The 20,882-nt window shown below is 43.4% G+C and overlaps 7 protein-coding genes across 7 annotated transcripts; 6 read left to right on the forward strand and 1 right to left on the reverse strand.

The window, feature by feature from the left end:
- The first annotated feature begins 206 nt into the window (after positions 1-206).
- Positions 207-5,165, forward strand: LOC145702082 (uncharacterized). Its single transcript, XM_081779292.1, has 10 exons — positions 207-288; positions 447-596; positions 642-3,053; positions 3,102-3,307; positions 3,353-3,428; positions 3,475-3,746; positions 3,794-4,415; positions 4,457-4,609; positions 4,653-4,703; positions 4,870-5,165. Exons 1-10 carry the CDS (start codon positions 207-209, stop codon positions 4,905-4,907), a joined length of 4,062 nt encoding a protein of 1,353 aa, XP_081635418.1. The 3' UTR covers positions 4,908-5,165.
- Positions 5,166-5,240: 75 nt separating this feature from the next.
- Positions 5,241-6,170, forward strand: LOC145705161 (uncharacterized). The gene is made up of 3 exons (XM_081782617.1): positions 5,241-5,494; positions 5,543-5,806; positions 5,850-6,170. The coding sequence occupies exons 1-3, from the start codon at positions 5,309-5,311 to the stop codon at positions 6,081-6,083; spliced, it is 684 nt and encodes a 227-aa protein (XP_081638743.1). The 5' UTR covers positions 5,241-5,308; the 3' UTR covers positions 6,084-6,170.
- On the forward strand, positions 6,170-7,239 carry LOC145705164 (transmembrane emp24 domain-containing protein 10-like). The gene is made up of 5 exons (XM_081782620.1): positions 6,170-6,347; positions 6,399-6,543; positions 6,587-6,654; positions 6,703-6,778; positions 6,856-7,239. The coding sequence occupies exons 1-5, from the start codon at positions 6,201-6,203 to the stop codon at positions 7,023-7,025; spliced, it is 606 nt and encodes a 201-aa protein (XP_081638746.1). The 5' UTR covers positions 6,170-6,200; the 3' UTR covers positions 7,026-7,239.
- Positions 6,855-9,038, reverse strand: LOC145705154 (uncharacterized). The gene is made up of 6 exons (XM_081782610.1): positions 8,708-9,038; positions 8,614-8,664; positions 8,471-8,569; positions 7,964-8,428; positions 7,708-7,882; positions 6,855-7,665 (listed from the first exon to the last, which is right to left on the reverse strand). Exons 1-6 carry the CDS (start codon positions 8,981-8,983, stop codon positions 7,454-7,456), a joined length of 1,278 nt encoding a protein of 425 aa, XP_081638736.1. The 5' UTR covers positions 8,984-9,038; the 3' UTR covers positions 6,855-7,453.
- A 4,228-nt stretch (positions 9,039-13,266) lies between these two features.
- Positions 13,267-15,221, forward strand: LOC145705152 (Na(+)/H(+) exchange regulatory cofactor NHE-RF3-like). The gene is made up of 6 exons (XM_081782608.1): positions 13,267-13,887; positions 13,976-14,296; positions 14,338-14,577; positions 14,623-14,748; positions 14,793-14,984; positions 15,026-15,221. Exons 1-6 carry the CDS (start codon positions 13,398-13,400, stop codon positions 15,058-15,060), a joined length of 1,404 nt encoding a protein of 467 aa, XP_081638734.1. The 5' UTR covers positions 13,267-13,397; the 3' UTR covers positions 15,061-15,221.
- Positions 15,222-16,284: 1,063 nt separating this feature from the next.
- LOC145705715 (AP-3 complex subunit beta-1-like) lies at positions 16,285-19,633 on the forward strand. Its single transcript, XM_081783197.1, has 6 exons — positions 16,285-16,437; positions 16,536-16,705; positions 16,753-17,093; positions 17,141-17,502; positions 17,554-19,040; positions 19,297-19,633. Exons 1-5 carry the CDS (start codon positions 16,287-16,289, stop codon positions 18,747-18,749), a joined length of 2,220 nt encoding a protein of 739 aa, XP_081639323.1. The 5' UTR covers positions 16,285-16,286; the 3' UTR covers positions 18,750-19,040; positions 19,297-19,633.
- LOC145705716 (uncharacterized) lies at positions 19,625-20,811 on the forward strand. The gene is made up of 6 exons (XM_081783198.1): positions 19,625-19,768; positions 19,813-19,896; positions 19,937-20,109; positions 20,155-20,356; positions 20,399-20,518; positions 20,561-20,811. Exons 1-6 carry the CDS (start codon positions 19,682-19,684, stop codon positions 20,717-20,719), a joined length of 825 nt encoding a protein of 274 aa, XP_081639324.1. The 5' UTR covers positions 19,625-19,681; the 3' UTR covers positions 20,720-20,811.
- Positions 20,812-20,882: the final 71 nt, after the last annotated feature.

Raw genomic sequence — 20,882 nt, forward strand, 5'->3', positions numbered from 1 at the left:
TCAAAGGGCCCACGCGAGTGAGCGAGCGCCCCGCTACCACACCGCGTTTTTACCACACCGGGCGCCACATGAGTACCGCACCTACCGATCCGCCGCATCGAGACTTCGGCTCGAGATTGCTCCGGATTGGTTGGTTTTTATTTCCCTTTTTTCGAAGAGAAAATTTGTCAATTTTTTAATGTTCAAAGAAACTCGTTGAAATAATCATGGATTCTGATGATGACACGCCCCTAGGATTGGTCGAAAAGAAAAATGCTCAAAACGTGTGGGCACGAAATTTCTTGAATAGTAGATTTTTGATTGGCTCATCAATTTCTCAACACTCCCGATTTTCTAGTTTCACACCGAATTCTCATTGCGTGCCTAAGATTTACCCCCGGGCCAGATTTTTGTTTGCTCAAGAGAAAAAATAGCGATCGATGAATATCATTTCTGACCAAAAAAAGATTCCCTCCTCAACCGAAAACCTAAAGCACAGTCACAGCCAAAGTCCCTTTTCACACGATGGCAATCAATCACCGACAAAGTTTACGCGATCAAAGTTCAAAATACAACTCAATCCGAGCTTACCCCAGCTAATCGTGCTTTACTTGAAGGTATTTTCCTCTTTTTTGGTTTTCGCTAACTTTGTTTTTTTTTAGAAAATCTGGAGTATGACGAATCCAAATATTTTGTCAGTTTGACAAATGTCATCCTAGTCCAGCTCGTCGAAAAGCCAAAAGAAAAGAGTGAGTGCGACGAAAACAAAGAGAATCAGCCAGTGGCCACCCAGAATGGCGAGAACAGTGAAGCTCCAGAAAACACCGTAGAAGAAAATGGAATTCATGAAAACGGAATCCAGGAAATCGAAGATTCAGATGACGAAGAGAATAAGAAAGATTATGTTGAAGAATGCGACGATGATAGTGACGAAGACAACTTCGTTTTCGGCGAAATCGAAACAGTCACAACTGAAACTTTTAATAAATTCGTAAATGATTCTGAATTGACTGTCAAACGCGTTGTGGATGATACGAATGAAACGAGAAGTGTTGGAGGAAAATCAAAATCAGCTTCTGAGCGATCAACGCCAGTGATAACACACGAGGAAAACGGCATTACAACTATCGACAGCTCGGACGATGAAGACTCCAACCAAAAGAAGACCAACGAAGACAGGCCCGTGCTACTGAAAAGCGAGCACGACAGTAATGTTTCGAGCCCCTTGCTGTTGAGTGAGAAAGAAAACTCCGACCTCGTCGCCGCTTGCGAAAAAGTTGCTGGGAACAAAGAGAAACGAGCGGAAACACCATTCGATAGCAGTAAGCCAGATTCAGCACAAGAAGAAAGCGATGATGATTTGATCGAAGTTGTTCAAACCAGGCAGCCGGAAATCGACACGTTTTGGTGCATCGAAAACGGGAAAATCTACGCGTCCAAAGCTGTTCCTCCTTCTTTCCAGCTAAAGTCGAGCCCTCCCAATCCCGATGTCGACCTAAGCGTTGGCGGTTTGTACTACAAGATCTACGCGGCCATCCAAGAGCGTCGCCAAGCCCAGGAATACAGAATCAAGCCAATTTACATCGCTCATCGACGGCTTTACCTCGCTGCTGATCAGAAAAACTACTCAACTACGATTGCCTTCATGGAGGCTGCGAAAGAAGCTTACCTTGACAAACTGGTTGATGAAGATATCGACCTGAGCGCCAATACTTTCTGTCGCGATTGTTTCCGTGTCTTTCCTACCGGCTTCGATCTTCAAGTCCACCGCGAACTCGTTCACAGTGTTCAGCACGCAGCTACTTGCCGCGTTTGCGAGTTCAACTTTGGCCAGCCCGCGACGTTACTAAAGCACATGGCCGCCGTTCACTCCAAGAAGCCGACCAGCCATCAGCCCGGACTGAGGGAAGTAATGGGAGCTTACAAATGTCACGTGTGCAAGTTCTGCTCCCCTTTGTATTCTGAATTGATTCGCCACTTCAAGGAGTACCATTCTAAATCCGGCTGGCTTTTGTGTCCCTTCTGCATTCGCTGCTTCTCCAGCGACGTCCAGTATGAAAATCATCTACAAGTGCATATCAACAAGGCGAAGTTCTACAGATGTCAAAGTTGCCGGCTTGTCTTTGAATCAGAGCAAACTCGATCGCGGCACGAAATGGAAATGCATGGTAGAGAGAAGTGGATGCAGGTAGAGCCTAATCCACATGTTCCGATTGGAACAAAAGTTTGGGTTAGAGGAGAGCCCGATTGTCGATCAAAATTGGTTGATACGGAAGGTCTGGAAGATAACCAAGCTGTGCGGGCCTTGTGCCTTCGAGATTGCAGTAAAGAAAGCAGCAAGCAGAATATCTCTGGCGGAAAGAGAAAAGCACTTCCTAAGGGAGTCGAGAAACTCGTACCGAAACATCTCGTTGTGGCGAAAAAGGCATTCAGAGAAGAAGTCTTGTCGACGAAAAGAAGGTCGCAGGCTGTCTTAACGACGACGGAGAAGTCGGACGAAGAAATCGTCCGGAAAGAAATTGAGAAAAATGATAAAATAAAGTTGATCCCGGTTGAAGAAGGTGGACAGGGATGGAAAGTCCCCCAGCCCAACAGGAATAATTTCCCGCACATGATGAGCGAACTATTTTATTTCTGCTCTGAAGCAACTGATGAGACACCTGCATTTCCATTGATGCCTTCAATGGAAGAGACCAACGCGATCAAAGTAGAAATTCTGGCAGAAGAAGAGAAAATGGACGCGACAGGCGAATCGGATGAATCTCCAGTCAATCAATTCGAGGGAAGCGGTTTCGCAGACGTCAAGACCGATCCGATGTTCTCGCTTTCAGATGTGAAGAAAGAAAAGTCGATTTTCGACATTGAACAAGAAAACGAGATACTGAAGAAACAAGGCGTCAGAGATACAGCTCTCGAAGACATAAATATGGACGGAAAATATCACGAATGCGTTGAGTGCAAGACAAAATTCGCTTCCGGAGCAGAGCTGATAGCTCATTTTCTCCTCAAGCCGATAAAGACAGCCGCCGGTTCTTGGGATACGCACTGCCCTGTGCTCGGTGCTGATCGAAAAAGTGAGCAGTCTAAAGGTGTTTTCAAAGTCTTACTGAAACTTTTTCTAGGTTTGGAATTACGTGAAGACGCCCCCTCAATGCTAAAATACTTGACGGCGGCCTTGGAGCCAGTTTGGAACAACGAACCACGAAATGACATCAAGAAGAGTTACCCCGAAGGGATCCTCTGCTCGTGTGGTTTTCACGACAAAGACTACACGGATGCAACAGCAGTAGTCAAGCACATCCAGCGCTATCCAAAACACACCTTGATCGTAAGCGACGATATCTTTCTCCGTCAATCATTTGCCTATTTTTAGATCCCGGAAAGTCAGGCTCACAAGGATTCTATCTTTGAAAACCAGCAAAGAAAACGGCTGAAGCAAATGATCCAAGGTAAAAATCTGAATTTCCTTGACCAATTGTAAACTTTCTCTTTCAGCACATGCTACGAAAAATCAACTCGTTGCCGATCTTGATCTGTCTATAACAGACAAACTAACGATGAAGCAGAAGTATCTCGAGGATCAAGACGACATGGAGGAGCTCATGGAAACTCTGCCTGAAGAAATGAAAAAACTTCAGGGAACGATTCAGTTCAAAAGGAGAGTTGACAAGTCGACTTTGGAAGACAGGCCGTTGCATAAAGAGGAGAGGAGTATTGTCCTTGCCGCGGACGGTCCTAACTTAGAGTCCGTCATTCAATCGAGACTGGTAAATCTTCTTTTATTTACAATTTCATAAAATGCTTATTTTTCAAGGTATCATCCGTGAAAATTCCGAGAAAGCTCGACCGCTCTATCCAATCTATTTTCAAGAAGAGAGTCTCGGACATCGAGACGCAGAAACAACTTGAGGCCCAGCAGAAAAAACTCGCTCAGAGCCAAAGCACCCAAAAACTCGCGCTCGGGTTGCAGAATCATGCTCCTATCAAGCCAAATTATCTGCCTGTCGGTAGGCCGGCGAAGACTGTTTCATACACGCCTGTTTCGCAGGAGTATATTCTGCAGCATAGTTCTAGCAGAAGCAATGCGGTAACGAATGTGACGCAAACCTACAGAACAGTGAACAGCTACCAAAACAGCACCACTTCAACGAATTCTGCTCAAAGGGTCGAGTTTACTCAACTCAACAGACCGCCGAGTCAACAGAAAAGCTACAACTACACTCCATCCAATTACAGTAGAAATCAGAGCCCAGTGAATCAGAGATCCCCTATCAACCAGAATACAGGTCCCAAAGCAAGAGCGGAAACCCTCTGCGGCAGATTGCCAAGAAGTGCTACAACACATCGTGGCCCGGTAACGCCAGCAGATTGTAAATTTCCCATGGTTTCTCATAAATGCATTCACGTCGAGATTATTCCTTCTGACGATGCCAAGAGTAAGGTCAAGCTTCTTATCCTATATTTATGATTACTTTAGAATTTGCAAACATAGACCAGTACGAAATCATGTTCAAAGGAAAGAAGCAACCCAACATCTACAAAGTTCGGCCAAGCATCAAAGTCGTGAAGCTGATCGGTCTCCAGTCGGATACGCTGTATGAAATTAAAGTTTATGCCACTCGACATGGAGGTATCAAACTTCAAACTGTCTCTTGAAATTACTTTGTATTTAGTTCGTTCGCCGCCGCTTATCAGAAACGTTCGAACGCCGAAAAAGCCCAGAGGTGATTACTTGCAAGCGCTAATTTCTTAATAATTTATTTATGATTCGTTTGTTATCCGATCTACCGATCGATAAAAGATTCTAAAAAGAGAGAAACTACCTCAATTCCTGTGGGAAGAAAAAATAACGCGTATTTTGAAGAGAAAATCATAACATTTGATATTTAGGTGTTGTTGCCTCGGGCGAAATCATCGAGCTGGATTAGGTTGTCATGAAAAGCCTTCAGTCTTTCCTATTTAAATTCTGATACTCCCGTATTGCTTACTATACTCTTTTCTTGCCAATTTACAGAGAAATCTAAGAATAGTAGTATTTATCTACATTTAAACTAGTTGATGGTCATTAAAATGGCCATCTAGCGCCTTGTTTCATTTTTGTCAATTCTGTATTTTAAATTATTCTTTCTTGTAAAAATTATTTAAAATTTAAACATTTAAGTTTATTCTAGTTATTTCACCATTTATCATTTACCACTGCCATGTTAATTAAAAACATTGCTCAAAATACAAAATCAGAAAGGATGTTTTGTCTATTGTTTTCTTCTTTTAGAGTGTTGAGAGAAAAAAAGCGCTATTCAAGAAGAGGTTTGTTCAAAATAAAAGAAAAATGTCGACCTCACTTGAAGCGAGCAAAGTATTCCTCCTCTCGCTGCCCCAAGAGCTGACGCAAATCCGCGAGAAACTTCAAGAGCAAGAGCGCGAGCTCAAACAAATTGTCGAAAACCTATCGCTGAATACTTCCCTGAACAACTCAAGTCCTAATCTATCGAAGAATGAAATTTCTCTCATCAAGGTTTCTTTCACTCCATCCATCTATTCCCACTCATGATCCTTTTTGCAGGAAAAATCCGAAAACTGCCGCGTGGTTGACATTGGTGCCCCCAAACTGCGCCCAATGAAGAAGCCAGAAGACATCAAGATATCCCCCAAGAAGAAGATCAATTCTCAAAGTACACAAAAGCCGAAGATGTATGAAACATCAACAAAGTCGCATCCCGCCCCACCTCCTCCATCCTCAGTAATGCGTGAGAACTCAGTGAAGAAATACTCAATTAAAAAGCGAAATGACGGAGGAGTCTATGTCGAAACCAAATATCTGCACAATGTACTGAGATCTTTCAAAAGTACCATCAAAAAATCAATTTCAGAACGGGTCCAGCGGATCCAACGAAAACTCGCCCCGAAACTTCCGTCCTCCCAATCGCGTACCTTCTTCGAAACTGTCGCAAGGCCAAGTGCAAAAAGAAGATATCACCGAGCGAAAATGCCCCGTGTGCTCTTACTACTTCCCAAACCTATCTGTTCAAGAGTTTCAAGAGCACGTTGAAACTCACTTCGAAGATGATCCCACCGATTTCTTCGAGTTGACACATGTTGAATGATTTTCCTTCCAATCTCTTCCATTTTCTTCTGTTTGATTCTCTTTGAAATTTCAATTCCTTGAACAATTCTTAATTTCACGATTTGGAGCGTCTCGCTGATAGTTTATTTCGTAGAAGATGAAATTGTTATCGTTGTTGTTCCCTCTTTCGATGGGAATGTATTTCCACATGCCTCCTGGCCACAAAAAGTGTATCAAGGAAGAGATTCACAAGGACGTCGTCGTTACTGGTGAATTTGAGGCGAAAGAATCCCCCGGCCACAGGGTTAGTTATCGCTAATTCGAACGCCTCCCCATTTATTTATTCGATTTTCAGGTCGACCTGAAAGTTACTGATTCGAAAGACCACATTCTCTACCAAAAAGAAAACGCCGAAAATGGCAAATTCGCCTTCACTACCGACGATCAAGATCTTTTCGAAGTCTGCTTCACTTCTGTTCGACTAGGCGGCTTCTCTAATGGTAAAAATACGATCGTTCATGCATCATTATCGACATTTTTTAGATCCCAAATCGCACGAAATCAAGCTTGTGATCAAGAAAGGCGTTGAAGCAAAAAGCTACGATGAACAGGTAATTCCGGCGGTTCCGTTTAATTACTGATTTTACGGAATTGTCTAGGCGAAGACTGAGAAATTGAAGCCACTCGAGGTCGAGCTGAGAAGACTTGAGGATCTGTCCGAGTCTATTGTCAACGGTAAGATTTCAGCCCAAGCTCCTTTTTGACATATGGGCTGCGTGAAAATCAATGTTGATTACCGTTTTCGTCTTCAGATTTCCAGTACATGAAGACCCGGGAAGAGCAAATGCGAGACACCAACGAATCTACGAACTCACGAGTCCTCTACTTTTCCATCTTTTCCATGTGCTGCCTCATCGGCCTCGCAACCTGGCAAGTTCTTTACCTTCGAAAGTTCTTCCAATCGAAGAAGCTCATCGATTAACCAACGAAAACCAACTCTGTCATGTCATCTCTACCCTGTGCTATTTTGGGCTGGTTAGAAAATTTTTAGAAAAAGAAACTACTGCTGCGAGTTCCAAAATCGTCATAACTCGTGCAAATATTGTGCAATACCGTATACTAAACAAAACTATTTCTGAATTATTGCTTATATAGGATATTATTTCTTGCATCAATAAATAGACGTCCGTTCAAAAGTTCTTTTTGTGAGAAGTTTTTGCTTTCCACAAATGTTTGTTTCGTATCTTTTTCTGTTGTTTTTTATTTATTTATCAATAGTGGTGTTTGAAAAAGATGGCAGAAGGCATGAAGGTGTCTTTTTGAAGTACAAAGAGTAGCGTCTATAATCGGTTATTAAATAATCGTACATGTGAGTAAGCAAGTGAGGAAACGAGTCTCCGTGTGGATAAGCTAGGCTTGTGCTGGAATGAACTGGACCTCGGCAGAGTCATCGGCTTTGCAGAGAGTTTTCGGAGCAGTCCAGGGGGTGTAGCCGCTGAGGAAGGCTTCGGCGTATCGATCTTCCCAGTCAGGCAGTCCGTCGTCCTTATTTGGCATTGGAAAGCACTTCTTCCGCCTCAAGCTCCTTTCGATCAGCTCCCGGTCAACGCCAACAAGATTACCTAGAATCGATTGAAAACGGGAAATGGGCAAATCTGAATTACCTTGAACTTCAGCCGACCAGAGGGAACCGTTGTCGCGGAAAGGGTCTTTCCATTTGATCCAAATTCGCAGCTCAGATTCGGGCTTCAGGACCCACTTCTCTTTGATCACCACTCTTTCACCAACCCTTCTTCGGCTCTTGGTTTTCTCCCATTCGAGGCAGAGGCCACCGACGTGCTAAAAAAAGTTCGTTATCGTATACTTGTTTAATTGGCGTTAATTGTTATAATAACAAAATTAGCGATAAGATTATCTCACCTCGACCTCCCATTCTCTATCGGGGTCGTTGTAGCTTTGATCTGAAGTAGACGCTTCCTCTTCCTGAATCGCCTTGGCAGCTTTTTCATTTCTTCTTCGCTTCGAGAGGATAGAAGGATCATTCATGAAGCCCTTGGTGGTAGTCTTTCCAGTCTTTTGCTTCTTTTTTGAAGGCTTCTGATCATCTTCGGCGGCGCGTTTCTTCTGCTGAGTTCGGCGATCCTTTGCTCTAGGATTGATGACCTCGACGGGTTGAGGTTCTGCTTGCATTCGGACGGCTTTTATCGAATTACGCTTCGCGGATTTTGGTCGTTTGGCGGAGCGTGGCGCGTCCGAGGTGTTAAAAATAGGAGTAGCCGCTGATGTTGAAGGCTCATTGATTGATGCATTCCTTTCGGCTACCGGAGTTTCGTTCCCAGCGAATTTGACCGTCTTTTCTTCCTTCTCTCGAGATGTCTTATTCTTCTGAATTATTCGTTATCTTTACTGGATGAATAGTCGACTTACCGTCAATTTTGGCTTCGGTAACACAGAAGCAGGTTTTGGAGAAGCGGACGTCCGTCTTGTCTCATCAGTTTTCTTGTCTGTCTTTGAAGATTTTGTAGCCTGAGAACAATCGTAACATTCGGTTTATTGACACAAATTATTACCTTTTTAGCTGCTGGAGTTGTTTCGGCGTCTTCTTGGAGAAGAGCTTGAGCCTTGAAAAAAAAATAAAAAGCTTGCTTTGGTAGACAAACTTACCATTCCATAGAGTCTCCTAGCGCCAGTTGCGAAAGAGACGTCATTAAGAACTCCATTCAGGGTGGAAGTTGTTGATTGCTCTCTTGGGATGGGGGTTGTTGAGCGAGAAGGTCCTGGAGAATCGTCGACGGTCAGATCAATGACTGGCTCCTTCTTGACAATGGGTGCTCGGTCGTATGTTGGTTTTAGCGGAGCATTGTCTTTCGGTGGTTCTGTGACTGCTTTACGAAGCATCTTCGTCACACATTTGTTCCCGGTTTTCCTCGCTTTTGGCATCTCTGAAGTTCTCTTATCAAAAACTATTTCCGTTTATGACAGATTATGTGGTAATGATTCTGTCGAGCTGGAGCGGCTGCTTTTATAGTAGAATGGGTGCTCGCGAGCGCCATCCTTTGATTTCCGATGGCGCTGATTTTAAAATAACTAGTGTGGGCGTGATTATTCATCTCTGATTTCGAAATTTTAAAATTATGCCTCGACGAAAATTCGATCAAATTTGCTTACCTTCTCGATTTTTCTATTGCAAAATATTCTAAAATTCTAAAAATAGTTCGTACCTGAGTCCTTGAATGAGTAGTCTGAGAATCGATAAATGCGATAGTGGGCAAGGTTGAGCGCACTGGCTCCCCCATTTTCCCTTCTGACTTTCCCTTTCTCATGAACCTAGCTGCATGGAGCGAATAACAACCGTGCATACAAATGACTCATCCATTCCAAATGATTCATAGTGGCTATTCATCAAACCTTATGCATATTGATTGGGTATCAGTTACTGAATCTGCTCACGTGAGGTGTGAAACGAAATTCATAACCGGAAAAATCATAACCTGATCTATCATTTATTGGTTCGTTATTAGTTTTCGGTCATTTTTATTGCAAAAGAGATGCAGGATCAGAGATGTGCCTCGATCAAGTCAAACAGAAACTGATACGATTCTTGACACCCTTGTTCAATCAGAAAGAATCGCGACCGGATAATGCTTCAATTAGTCTTGCTGGGATCTGTTTGCTGGCCAAACTTGTTATGAAATCCGGTATTGTTTTTACTGTCAAAGTTTATTAATGACGTCAGTAAGATTCTATCAGTGGAATATTCAAATCTGCCCTTGGAAATAATGAGCAATAAATACTTGGTGGTGCAGTCAGGATAGCCCGCGGCCGAGTCCACTCACTTTTTTCTCCACCAAAGCCACAAGCAGCTGAATTCGCATACACTGCACGAGAATCCTTCAAATCAACTATGCAAAAGTTAGATGAGATTTTTCCATTGTAATTGAAGTGTTTCTCGTACTCAGTAGAACTGAGCCAGTGAAATTATGGCCGATGATTTTAAGAGCATTCCAGATGACCAACAGACAAACGATGATCAAGGTAAAATCATTACTTATTTTAGTAATAAATAGAAGCTTTTATAAGGGCCGATTATTCCTTACAACTACACGGAAATCCGACGCCAGAAAACAAAGAGAATCGCCCGATCTTTACGGACAATTCTTGTTATAACAAACATCGTCTTCTGGTTTGCTGGATGTGGAATGCTCGGAGTTTCTATTTGGCTTCGATTTTCAAATGATTTTGTGCAACTTTTATCCAACTTCAACACGCTGAATATCATTCTTTTGGCGATGTTGGCGGTTGGTGTTTTGTTCTTGGTTATTGCTCTGATTGGAACTTGTGGTGCTAATATGAAGAATAAGATTTTACTCATAGGAAGGGATTTTTAATTTTGTAAAAAGTAAACTCATAAATTTTTAATTATGGTGAACGATCTCTAAATACCCAGGGAACACCGAGGGAACCAAATTTGGCTCTTCTCAGCGGGATATCAGCAGGATACCGGATGCACTCTTATCGAAGTTCTCGATCTACCTTGACTTTTCTTATCTTATGTAAAATCTCGCAAAGCCTATCTCTGCGCAACTTCAACCGCAGCCATGGTGGAAGTCATCGTTGTTCTAGTCTGGGCAAGTTTTCGCGAGAGTTTCAAAGACCACTTTGCCGACTGGTACGAATCTGTCTTTCATCTTTTCGGTACGGAAAGTGAAGCTAATAATCGTGATATCGTCGAGTCATTTCAAATTTACTTGAAATGCTGTGGATTGAACTCAAAAGAAGATTTCATGAACCTTGGCTTTGCTGTTCCAGCGAGTTGTTCCTGGAAGTCAAAGAATGAAGTGGGCGTAATTATAACGACCGACTTTGAGCAAGGATGCATCGAAGCTCTTTCTGATCTGATTGGAGAATATCAAAATGTTCCGTACTACGTTCTTCCTTCTTTATGCGGATTACAGCTTATTGGAATTATTTCTGGAATAATCCTGCTTTTATTTTTGGTAAAACACGACGATTTAGCACAAGAAGATTCCGAACTCGACTCGGAGCTTGATGACCATGATAGAAATGCTCCCATTGAGCTCCCTAAACCAAAACTTTACAGGATTCTAAAACGCTCAATCGACACATTCGGACTTGACATGGAATACGACGAAGAACGCAGAGGTCACGTGGTTCGAGGAATCAATGAGAAATCAAACACGCACTACTCGGGATTAACACTTGGTTCGCGAGTCATCGAAATCGGCGGGGTTATCGCTCAAAATGTGTCTATCGGCGAAATAAAAAATCACATGAAAGCAATTGGCAACGAATTGAAAATCCTGGTTGTTGAAGAAGCGGCTGATATGGTTTACAAAGAATACAAAGTTGCTGTTAATCTCAGAAACGTCGCTGGTGTAACGGCTGAAGAAGTTGATTACTTCCCAAAATATTGCACGCTAAAGAAATCGGGCAATTTTGGTCTTGGATTTCATTTGCTTTATTTGGAAGATCGAAAAGGCATTTTGATCCAAGAAGTTGCGCCACGTGGAGCAGCCGCCAAAGCCGGGCTCAAGATAGGCGATCGTATCGTAGAAGTCAACCATGAAAATATTGAGACTCTCAAGCCATCAGAAGTCATTAGCAAGATTCGGGACTCCGGAGACGAAGTCGCCCTCGTTTTAGTCGATCCAAGAACAGATGGCTACTTCCGAAAAAAGGCCGTTACAGTGACAGCTAGTCTGGCGGAAAACTATTTTGATGGAAGACCAGGGATAACCAAGCAGCGGCGAAAAAATACGGAAGCAGCCCAAATCCGACCAAGGTACTGCAGATTGACAAAGGTGCCACAGGAAGATTACGGTCTCTACGTTGTTATTGATAACAACCGAATTGGCCAAGTCATTCGATGGGTGGATCCTGGAGGACCAGCTGATCGAGCAGGTCTGAGAATCGGTGACAGAATTATTGAAATCAACGGTCTCAATGTGGAGTACGAAACTCACAAGCGTCTTCTCGCCACAATCAAGGCCGGAAGAAATCTTGCCCATTTCATTGTCGTCGATGAAGATTACGACAAAAAATTCACAAGGAACAAACCAAGACTTATTCGAGTCACACGAGGTCAAGCGAACGGATTTGAAGGACTTGGGTTCAAAATAAGATTGGACGAAGAAAAGGATGGGCATTATATCGACCAAGTGTTTCCGAATGGACCAGCAAGCGAGGCCAATCTGCAAGTTGGTGACCGTATCATTCAGTTGAATGGTCACACCACTGAAGGTATTGAATTCGAAGAAATCTATCAACGACTTGAGAATTTTTCATCATCGCAGTGTATTATGCTGGTCACTGATACTACGGCGAACGCGCATTACAAGTCTATTGTTGAGTTTAAAACTCAAGGAATTGAAGAGAACGACTGGGACTCCCAGTCGATCCCTGATCAGCCACTCTTCTTGCCGACTGATTTTGAGTCGTCTGATACCGAAACTGACTACACTGATGAAGATCAAAGTACTGTCCATGGTGGTGACACCTACTCCCTTTCAAATGCAGACACTCAAAGTTACTTGTCTGATAGTACTATCGCCAGCTCTAGAAGAATCGCACAAAAGCTAGGGGCTCCAAGAGTTTGCCACATTCAAAAGAGTGATTATGAAGAGCTCGGATTCTTCTTGGCCATTGACCGTGATCGAGATGGAAACATTATCCGACGAATCGAGCGAAACGGTCCAGCTGACCGAGCTGGTCTTCGCGATGGAGACAGAATTCTCAAGATTGATGGAATAAATGCCGAAAAATGGTCCCACGAAAAGGTTGTCGAAACAATTGTCAGCGCGAGGAATGACTTTACTCTGACTGTAATCGATGAGCGATCTGATGATGCCAGACTAAAGAACCGTCCTTACATCTTCAAAATCATGAAGGGCAAGGGAGGTTATGGTTTCTGCATGTGGCACGATACTGATGGCCATTTTGTTGAAAGCGTTACTGCCAAATCGCCTGCTGACAAAGCTGGTCTGAGAACTGGCGATCGAATTATTGAAATCAACTCTGTCAACATCGAAAAAGAAAACGTAGAAGACGTCTTTTATCGAATCAAAGCCTGTCATAATATGGTAACACTTCTCGCCGTGGACTCAAAGACGTTTGGTCTGATGAAGAAGAACAGGATTTCGCTCGACAAAATGAAAGCAGAACTCGGTTTTTCCGGATACAAGGACTGGGTCGGGCTCCGAAACAAGCGCCAAGCAGTTGACAAAGATGGCAAAAAGGTCAATGTTGTTTACAAAAAGCCGAAATTTACGTTGTCAAAAATGAGAAAATTGGCGATGAAAGTTGGGGCTTCCACATTGCGAATCAGTTCTCTTTCATGGGTAACGAAGATGAAGAGGGTGACAAGAGCAACGGACATGTTGTTCATTGGGTTGAAAAGGGAGGACCTGCTGATTATGCTGGCTTGAGAGATGGCGACAAAGTTCTTCAAATTAACGATACAGAAGTCGGCTCCCTTCCATACGAAGAAATGATGGAGATTTTCAAAAAGGTTGAAGGAGACGAACTCAAGCTTGAAATCGAGTACGAAGATATGGCAGACGAAGAGCAAGCACGCGACGTAGAGATCGTAAAAACAGATGCGGAAGAGCTCGGTTTCGTCCTTTGGTTCGATGAGAACGGACATTACATCGAAGACGTCACCATTGGCAGTCCTGCTTATAAAGCTGGTCTCAGAGGAGGTGACCGGCTGCTGGAAGTTAGCCATCATAATGTAGAGTTGGATGATCACGAGGCTGTTGTACAGCTCGTGAAAGAATCTGGAAATATGGTCAGCCTCAACGTTCAGTCAGTCAAATCAAAAACGGCTGGTACAGGAAAGGTTTAAAACGCTCCGGAATTAATCTGAATTTCTACAAGAGTATTACAGTAAAAAATTTTATTGCATCTTAAAACCTTCCAAAGCTACTGTTGAGCGAATGGTTCACGTTCAAAAAGAAAACGGGTCTTTCGGCTTCAGTATCAATCACGACGAAATCAACGAAGGATATTACATCAAAATGATTGCTGAGGATGGCGCGGCTGCTAAAGAAGGCATCAACGTCGGAGATAGAGTTCTCGAAATCGACCGGGATCCCATCAATGAGCTTTCATTTGACGATGTCGTCGCAAAGATCAAGGGAGCAGAAGTGTTGACACTTACAATCTTGTCCCAGCATAGAACTGATAAGACAACAGCGAGGCCAAAGGCGAAGGATGGCGATGCTAAAGATAAAGGTAAGAAAAATCTTTGATGACGATTTAACGGTGTACTGTAGTTGACAACAACATCATCAAAACTCTCATGGGCGAGGAGAAGATCGACTACGTCGTCAAGCCTCGATTCCTCCAGCAGAAGCGCGATGAAAAGCGCGGTAGTGACTTCAGAAAGAAGACGAAGATCAACGAAGATCTCAAGAAAGAATTGACCCCAGAAGAGATCGCCGAAAAGAAAGCGAAGAAAAAGAAATCTGTAAAGAAGGGGGTTGCTTTTGGAGGAACTGAAGTTGCTATTATCGGTAATTTTAGCTTTACCATTGACATCTTTTAATTGCTAATTCAAGGTGATGATGGAGGAGTGGAGAAACCAAAGACTGGTCTTCTCAAGCATAAAAAGAATAAAACTGCCCCTGAATCCGCAGAAATGAAAGCCAGGAAGCGTGAGCGAACTATGGCCGACATGACCAAAGGTAACGGCTGATGAGAAGTCTTCATTGACCATGTTTTTTTCTAGCAATGCGAAAACGTACTCTTGAATCGCGAGAACGCGTGATTGAAAAGCAAGATGCGAAGGCTGAGCGTTCGGCAGAGAAGAAGTCGAAGCGCTCTGGCAAGAGTTCACGATCTTCGAGAGCTAAAGAAGGCGATTCCGAAAAGTGGGATTGGGAAGATGAAACTGCTGCTGCCATGAATTCCATCCCAGAAGGTTTGCTATTCCTTTTGCCTTAGAAATAACTGTATGTTTAGACGTCAATTCGGAAAATGCCTACATGGAGATGTAAAACTAACAAAATTAAAAAATGTGCCCAAAAATGCTTTGCCAGTTTCAACGGTAGTACAAATGCACCAACAAAATGCTTCTTCTTCAGCGACTCAACAATTATACAAACTTCTGTTCAATACTTTCCATTATTCTTTAAAAATAACACTGATATAAGATGAATAAATGCAATACTAATAAATAAATATAAATCCCTCCTCGTTATTTTATGGGAATAATCTTTTGCTTAGTCATCTGGTCGTCAAATAATGAAGACCAAAATGAATGCCCAAAATAAAAAGCAATTACTGAAAAGCCTTTTTAGAAATAGAAAATAGAGAAGATAAATGCCGTTCTATGGAATTTTGCTTCACTCGCGTAAGTTCGGCGGCGGAGATTCTAGATATGCGTGGGCTAGAGAGATCACCTGAATTGCAGGTTCTAACCCAATCAGTCCGATTGAAGACTAAGAGAGCTGATAATTTTTCGGCTAAATTGCCAGTGAGAGAGCTGGACTTTTAATAATTGATTAAAAATTAACAGGTATTGAAATGCTCAATTAAACATAAGGATAAACTCAATAAGAGTTCTAGTGAACTACTATATGAGTGTGTTTCCTCAGAAAAATGCTCATCATTCGTTAGGATACTTTCGTAGGAGTGGCTTATCTAGTTAGATTATCATTTATGATGAAGAATACGTTTTTTTGGTTACTCTTATGCATTCTTCTCCAAAAATGTTATTTTAACGGGATGGGCCACTCCTACGAAAGTCAAGTTGAGTCTGGTTCAAATTCTGAAAACTACTGATCGCGCGAGGCCAATTTTTAACCTACGCAGCGCATCCAAACTCGTCCAATCTTGCGCGCTGCTTCACCTTCCACAATATTCTCGTCAACTTCTCGTCGGATTTTCTTTTTCTATCGGACTTACAGTCAGTTACAGTACTAACGATGATTCTTGAGAGAGATTGTTTTTGAGAAGAAAAGCGCGGCTGCTTGAACGGAATTCGCGCCTCGAAATCGAGCCTTGAATTTTATGAGCTACTTGAGCGTTTTTGTTTGACACCGGCTCATTTTGAGATGTTTTTGATTGGATGTTAATTTGCAAGAGAAAAGTGATTTTATTTGGTCCTTTGACAGAAAAAACTCAATTATTTTTTCCACTTTTTTACTTTTGAAACCCATTTTATCCACCTTTTCGATGATCAAATTTGAAATTCATGAAATTTATCGACATCGTTTTAGACATGAAAGATGCATCTTCGAGCGGAAGTGCTGACGACGGAGCGATACTTGCAGATGGAAAGAAATTGGACGATTTGCGAAATGCGCTGGAAAGCGGAAAAGACCAGCAGCAAATTGATGCGATGAAAAAAGTCATCGGCTACATTGCAAAAGGTAAACTTAAATTTCCAGCGAAAGATATTTTTATTTATTTTTCAAGCAAAATTTAAATATTGATCCGCGCCTTCTCTTTTTGTATTGATCGCGTTTAGGCCGAAATGCGTCTGCCCTCTTTCCCAATATCGTCAAACTTGTCGCCTCCTCTCAGCCCGAACTCAAGAAGCTCGTCTATGTCTACCTCGAGCGCTATGCTGAGGAGCAGCAAGATCTTGCTCTTCTCAGTATTTCGACTTTTCAGCGAGGTCTCAAGGATCACAATCAGGTTAGAATCAACGCCAATGATCGAGTCCATTTATTACTCTTTTCTAGTTGATTCGAGGCTGTGCCCTCCGAGTTATGTCATCGATTCGACTTCCCATCATTTCCCCCATCCTTCTCCAGGGAATATCCGAAGCATCAACGGACATGTCTCCTTACGTTCGAAAAACCGCGGCTCATGCGATCCCCAAGCTCGCCTCAATCGATCCAGCGACGCGGGAGCAACTGATCGAAATCATCTCACGATTACTTGGTGATCGGGCGCCCTTGGTGGCCGGATCTGCTGTGCTAGCTTATCTCAGAGTGTGCCCAGATAGGGTCGATCTCTTGCACAAGAATTACCGCAAACTCTGCCAAATGCTCATCGATGTTGACGAATGGGGTCAACTCAGGTTCGCGAAAACCCGTAAATACGCGACAATAAAACAATGCCATTTAGGTTTCTCGAAGTACTCACTCGTTACGCGCGAACTCAGTTCACTGCGCCTAAAGCGGGCAAACTTGACTTCGACCATCAACTTCTTTTAACAGCCTGTCAGCCGTTGCTTCTGAGCAGAAACGCAGCGGTCGTTCTCAAAGTCGTCGCAACTTGCCAAGAGCTCGGAACTGACGAAGACATTGCAAAGACCATCGGCCCTCTGATGAATCTTGCGAGCGGTGATCGCCGAGAGACAAAGTTTCTAGCGCTTGAAGTCGTCTATCGACTGGCTTGTAGCTCTCCTCATCTGGTTTCTCCGTATCTCAAGAACTTTACGATCTTCTGGGCAGAGTCGGAGCAGATCGCGCTTTTGAAAATAAAGAGTAAGAAAAGTTTCTCGACTGAATATTTATTAACTCTATTCATCAATTAAGTCCTCACAAAACTCGCCGTTGGCTCCCCAGGCACCGCTCATCAAGTCAATCGCGAGCTGGAGACGATCTCATTTTGGGACAAAGAAAAACTTGCGACAGAAGCAGTCCGCTCGTTGGGCGAGATCGCTACCGTGCCTGAGTTAACTCAGACCACGCTCGTCAAGCTGATGACCTTAATCAACGACAAGAGAGAAGTCGTCTCTGGGGAGGCCGTTGTGTCCATCCAAAAGTTAATTCAAATCAACCCGGAGCGAAACGAGCCCGTCATCAAAAAACTCGCCCGTCTTTATATAAGAGAAACTGTTGGAACCAGCAACGCCAAGTGTTCTATCCTCTGGCTCGTTGGTGAATACGCTCATTTCATCTCAAAGGTCGCTCCAGATGTTCTCCGCGTCGCCGCCAAAGCTTTCATCAAGGAAGTCGACGAGGTCAAAATGCACACGCTTACACTCGCTGCCAAGATGAGCGTCCAAAGTGAAATCCCAGAGCAAGTTGCGCTCGCCACGACTTATGTTTTCAACTTGGCCAGGTACGATCAGTCCTACGACTTGCGAGATAGAGCGCGCTTCCTCAAGAATCTCATCTTTGGCGAATTGGAGTTGTCCAAATTTTCGAAGGCGATTTTGACAGCTCCAAAGCCTGTTCCGACTAAAGTGGAGGTCGACGAGCGATTCCGTTGTGGAACACTCTCTAGCAGCCTGGGAATCGAAGCGCGAATGTACTCAGCGTTACCAGACTTCGCTCTTGAAGCGTCACCCTCATCACTTCGAGAGCTTCCGAAGCCAATCAAGAAGGCCCCTGCCAAAACAACAGTTGCGAGAAAAGCGAGCAAATCAGTGAGCTCGAGTGAGTCTGAGAGCGAATCCGAAAGCGAGTCTGAATCCGAAGATTGTACGTCTGGACCAGATGCTGAGAGCCAATCTGAAAGTGAATCAGAGTCCGAAAGCGAATCGGAATCATCTGAAGGCGAACCAGAGTTGTCAGAAGAATCGGCGTTGGTAAAAACTGCGATCACGAATGCTGCAGAGGCTGTAGCTGCCGAGCGAGCTCCTTCCGAGTCCGGAGATCATGCTGTTGCAATCATTGAAGACTCATCAGACCCAGAAGCGCCGCCTATCGCTGAAATTATCATTAATCCGGACAGACAAGCATCGAATGATTCCTCGCCCGAACCCAAGTCCACTGTATCGTCGTAGCGAAAAAGTTTCCACTGATACTTCATCTCTAGAACATATTCTAAGTCATTTGTTTCTTATCAAACTCATTTGTGCAATATTTACTACAGTGCATGTTTCTCCTACTTTTCTTTCCACTTATTATGTCTTCAACGTCGCCCTTTCTTCAGAAATTTAACTAAAATCAACCTTTTAGAGCCGGGATATGCGCGAAAAATGAGCGAATGTACTGCCTTCTGTTCTTGATACCGCTACTATTAGTTCCAAAGCCAGACAACGAGATTTTATCTTTTGAAATAGCTATTTTTCGATGTAAGTTTGATTATTATTGCAATTTGGAGAGCCTAGCAACGCTTGATCCTTTGGATCACGTGATAGAATTCGAGATTTTCTAGAACATGGGTTGGGATGGGTGTTGTTTTCAAAATTTAGTCAGTTGCGAAAACAGCATCCAACAGGTAAGATGTCCGGATTTTCGTTCTTTTTACTCTATTTTTTCACGAAAAAGCTTGCTTGGGTTATTTATTAATTGTTTTTACAATAAGTCTCAAACTAAAGAAACTTCTAGCGCTGTGCCTATTATGCACATTCGTTGAGCTGCGCCCATGCTTCCTGTGCGCCCTCATCTTTCTGGCATTATTGAGCGGCTTTTGTATCAACAACCAGAAGGAATGTATTTTCTTGACCTAGTATTTGGATAAATTTTATTCAATAACCATTTTCGAAACTGTCTCTTTTTGTGATACAATCAGAAACTGCCATCAACTGCCGCGGGCTCACTTCGCCGTTCAAAACTTGTTCACTTGAGTTTTTGTTTTCGAGCGAAAGTGCCAGCCCCAGCGGTTTTCTCGATTTTCCTTGTAAATTGCTGTCCAGAGATCACCACTAGATGCCTTTAAAATGTCCCTGTTCAGAGAATAATCGTTGTTTTTATTTAGAAAAAGTCGAACAACATGGTTCACGCCGCTGATATCGGTAAGGCCTCCAAGGACTTTTTGAAGAAGGACTTCTTCAAGGGAAATGAGTTCAAGGTGACTCAGGTAATTTTTCAATCTTTTCTACCCTTCGTCAGCTGTATGTTTAGGGCTGCTGCAAGGGTACCAAGCAGACCACCACCTTCAAGCTTGGTGATGCCGTCAACGCCACTCACAAGATCGAAGTTGGATCCGTAAGTTACAGTCTTTTTTCCTGGACTAAAACAGCTTTAGTGTACTTACACCAAGCTTCCAACGACGATCAACCTCGGCTCTACCACCGATGCTTCCACCGAGTGGACCATCAAGTCTGGCGCCACCAAGACCAAGTTGACCCTCGGCACCAACTTAGCCTCTGCTTGCGATATCTCCAAGCTCTCCCTCAAGAAATCCTTTGAGTTCAACAAGTAAGCTCTTTTTCTCAGCCACAGATACTAATTTATCATCTTCAGGGATATCTCCGGCATCCAGACCGCCTTGAAGTTGGAAACTTCCGCCAAGGGCACTGACTTTATCCAGCCAATCAACGTTGGCCTCGGCTTCGAAAAGAAGGGCTACCAGTTCGGTGTCACTGGAACTGTTCCCTCTATCACCGCTCCCGCCTTCAACGACGCCAAGTTCGCCGTTGCCTTCGCTGGCTGCCCCCACTTCCAGGTTAGAAGAAGCTTGAAAGACCTCGATTAAAAATGATCTCAGGTCTCTGGAACCACCACCAAGGGTACTGACTGGGCCCTGAACGCTCTCATCAAGCGAGACGGTCGAACTTACGCCGTTGATTTCGACACCACTTCCATGGCCGCCTCCATCGCTACTGAGGTAAATTCCTGAAGTAACCGACCGGTGCTAACTCCAATTTAGCTTCCCAACGGAAAGGTCAAGGTTGGCTGCGATGGCGTTCTTTCGTCCTACCAGAAGTTCCCAGTCTCCGAGACCGTCGCCGCCCGATTCGGTTCCTCTTTCAACCTCACCAACGGAAAGATCACCAACATCGGCATCGGTGTTGACTTCTCCCTCTAAGAATTATTTATTATCGAAATTAATATTAATTTATTAAATTGTCCCATTACATTCACTCTTTCCATCGAGTTCAATACAAGAATTTACATGTGCTTTCGTAGACAGTGAGAGGAGTCAGGTTATCATTCAAAATCCAGTACATTCCTCTTACTTTCAGACGTCG

This window comes from Oikopleura dioica, chromosome PAR, assembly GCF_907165135.1.
Source record: "Oikopleura dioica chromosome PAR, OKI2018_I68_1.0, whole genome shotgun sequence".
Classification (NCBI taxonomy): domain Eukaryota; kingdom Metazoa; phylum Chordata; class Appendicularia; order Copelata; family Oikopleuridae; genus Oikopleura; species Oikopleura dioica.

What these genes read in the sequence shown, in the direction of transcription:
- LOC145702082 (XM_081779292.1), top strand. Translation starts at nt 207, where the DNA reads ATGGATTCTGATGATGACACGCCCCTAGGATTGGTCGAAAAGAAAAAT. An exon ending in GCTCGGTGCTGATCGAAAAA is followed by an intron (nt 3,054 to 3,101) that starts GTGAGCAGTCTA and finishes AACTTTTTCTAG; the next exon opens with GTTTGGAATTACGTGAAGAC. An exon ending in TTATGCCACTCGACATGGAG is followed by an intron (nt 4,610 to 4,652) that starts GTATCAAACTTC and finishes CTTTGTATTTAG; the next exon opens with TTCGTTCGCCGCCGCTTATC.
- LOC145705161 (XM_081782617.1), top strand. Translation starts at nt 5,309, where the DNA reads ATGTCGACCTCACTTGAAGCGAGCAAAGTATTCCTCCTCTCGCTGCCC. An exon ending in ATGAAATTTCTCTCATCAAG is followed by an intron (nt 5,495 to 5,542) that starts GTTTCTTTCACT and finishes TCCTTTTTGCAG; the next exon opens with GAAAAATCCGAAAACTGCCG. An exon ending in AAACCAAATATCTGCACAAT is followed by an intron (nt 5,807 to 5,849) that starts GTACTGAGATCT and finishes AATCAATTTCAG; the next exon opens with AACGGGTCCAGCGGATCCAA.
- LOC145705164 (XM_081782620.1), top strand. Translation starts at nt 6,201, where the DNA reads ATGAAATTGTTATCGTTGTTGTTCCCTCTTTCGATGGGAATGTATTTC. An exon ending in ACTAGGCGGCTTCTCTAATG is followed by an intron (nt 6,544 to 6,586) that starts GTAAAAATACGA and finishes GACATTTTTTAG; the next exon opens with ATCCCAAATCGCACGAAATC. An exon ending in CAAAAAGCTACGATGAACAG is followed by an intron (nt 6,655 to 6,702) that starts GTAATTCCGGCG and finishes GGAATTGTCTAG; the next exon opens with GCGAAGACTGAGAAATTGAA.
- LOC145705154 (XM_081782610.1), bottom strand. Translation starts at nt 8,983, where the DNA reads ATGCCAAAAGCGAGGAAAACCGGGAACAAATGTGTGACGAAGATGCTT. An exon ending in CAACTCCAGCAGCTAAAAAG is followed by an intron (nt 8,570 to 8,613) that starts GTAATAATTTGT and finishes GATTGTTCTCAG; the next exon opens with GCTACAAAATCTTCAAAGAC. An exon ending in CTGGTCGGCTGAAGTTCAAG is followed by an intron (nt 7,666 to 7,707) that starts GTAATTCAGATT and finishes AATCGATTCTAG; the next exon opens with GTAATCTTGTTGGCGTTGAC.
- LOC145705152 (XM_081782608.1), top strand. Translation starts at nt 13,398, where the DNA reads ATGGGTAACGAAGATGAAGAGGGTGACAAGAGCAACGGACATGTTGTT. An exon ending in TGGCGATGCTAAAGATAAAG is followed by an intron (nt 14,297 to 14,337) that starts GTAAGAAAAATC and finishes GGTGTACTGTAG; the next exon opens with TTGACAACAACATCATCAAA. An exon ending in AACTGAAGTTGCTATTATCG is followed by an intron (nt 14,578 to 14,622) that starts GTAATTTTAGCT and finishes TGCTAATTCAAG; the next exon opens with GTGATGATGGAGGAGTGGAG.
- LOC145705715 (XM_081783197.1), top strand. Translation starts at nt 16,287, where the DNA reads ATGAAAGATGCATCTTCGAGCGGAAGTGCTGACGACGGAGCGATACTT. An exon ending in CATCGGCTACATTGCAAAAG is followed by an intron (nt 16,438 to 16,535) that starts GTAAACTTAAAT and finishes GATCGCGTTTAG; the next exon opens with GCCGAAATGCGTCTGCCCTC. An exon ending in GACGAATGGGGTCAACTCAG is followed by an intron (nt 17,094 to 17,140) that starts GTTCGCGAAAAC and finishes AATGCCATTTAG; the next exon opens with GTTTCTCGAAGTACTCACTC.
- LOC145705716 (XM_081783198.1), top strand. Translation starts at nt 19,682, where the DNA reads ATGGTTCACGCCGCTGATATCGGTAAGGCCTCCAAGGACTTTTTGAAG. An exon ending in ATGAGTTCAAGGTGACTCAG is followed by an intron (nt 19,769 to 19,812) that starts GTAATTTTTCAA and finishes CTGTATGTTTAG; the next exon opens with GGCTGCTGCAAGGGTACCAA. An exon ending in CTGGCTGCCCCCACTTCCAG is followed by an intron (nt 20,357 to 20,398) that starts GTTAGAAGAAGC and finishes AAATGATCTCAG; the next exon opens with GTCTCTGGAACCACCACCAA.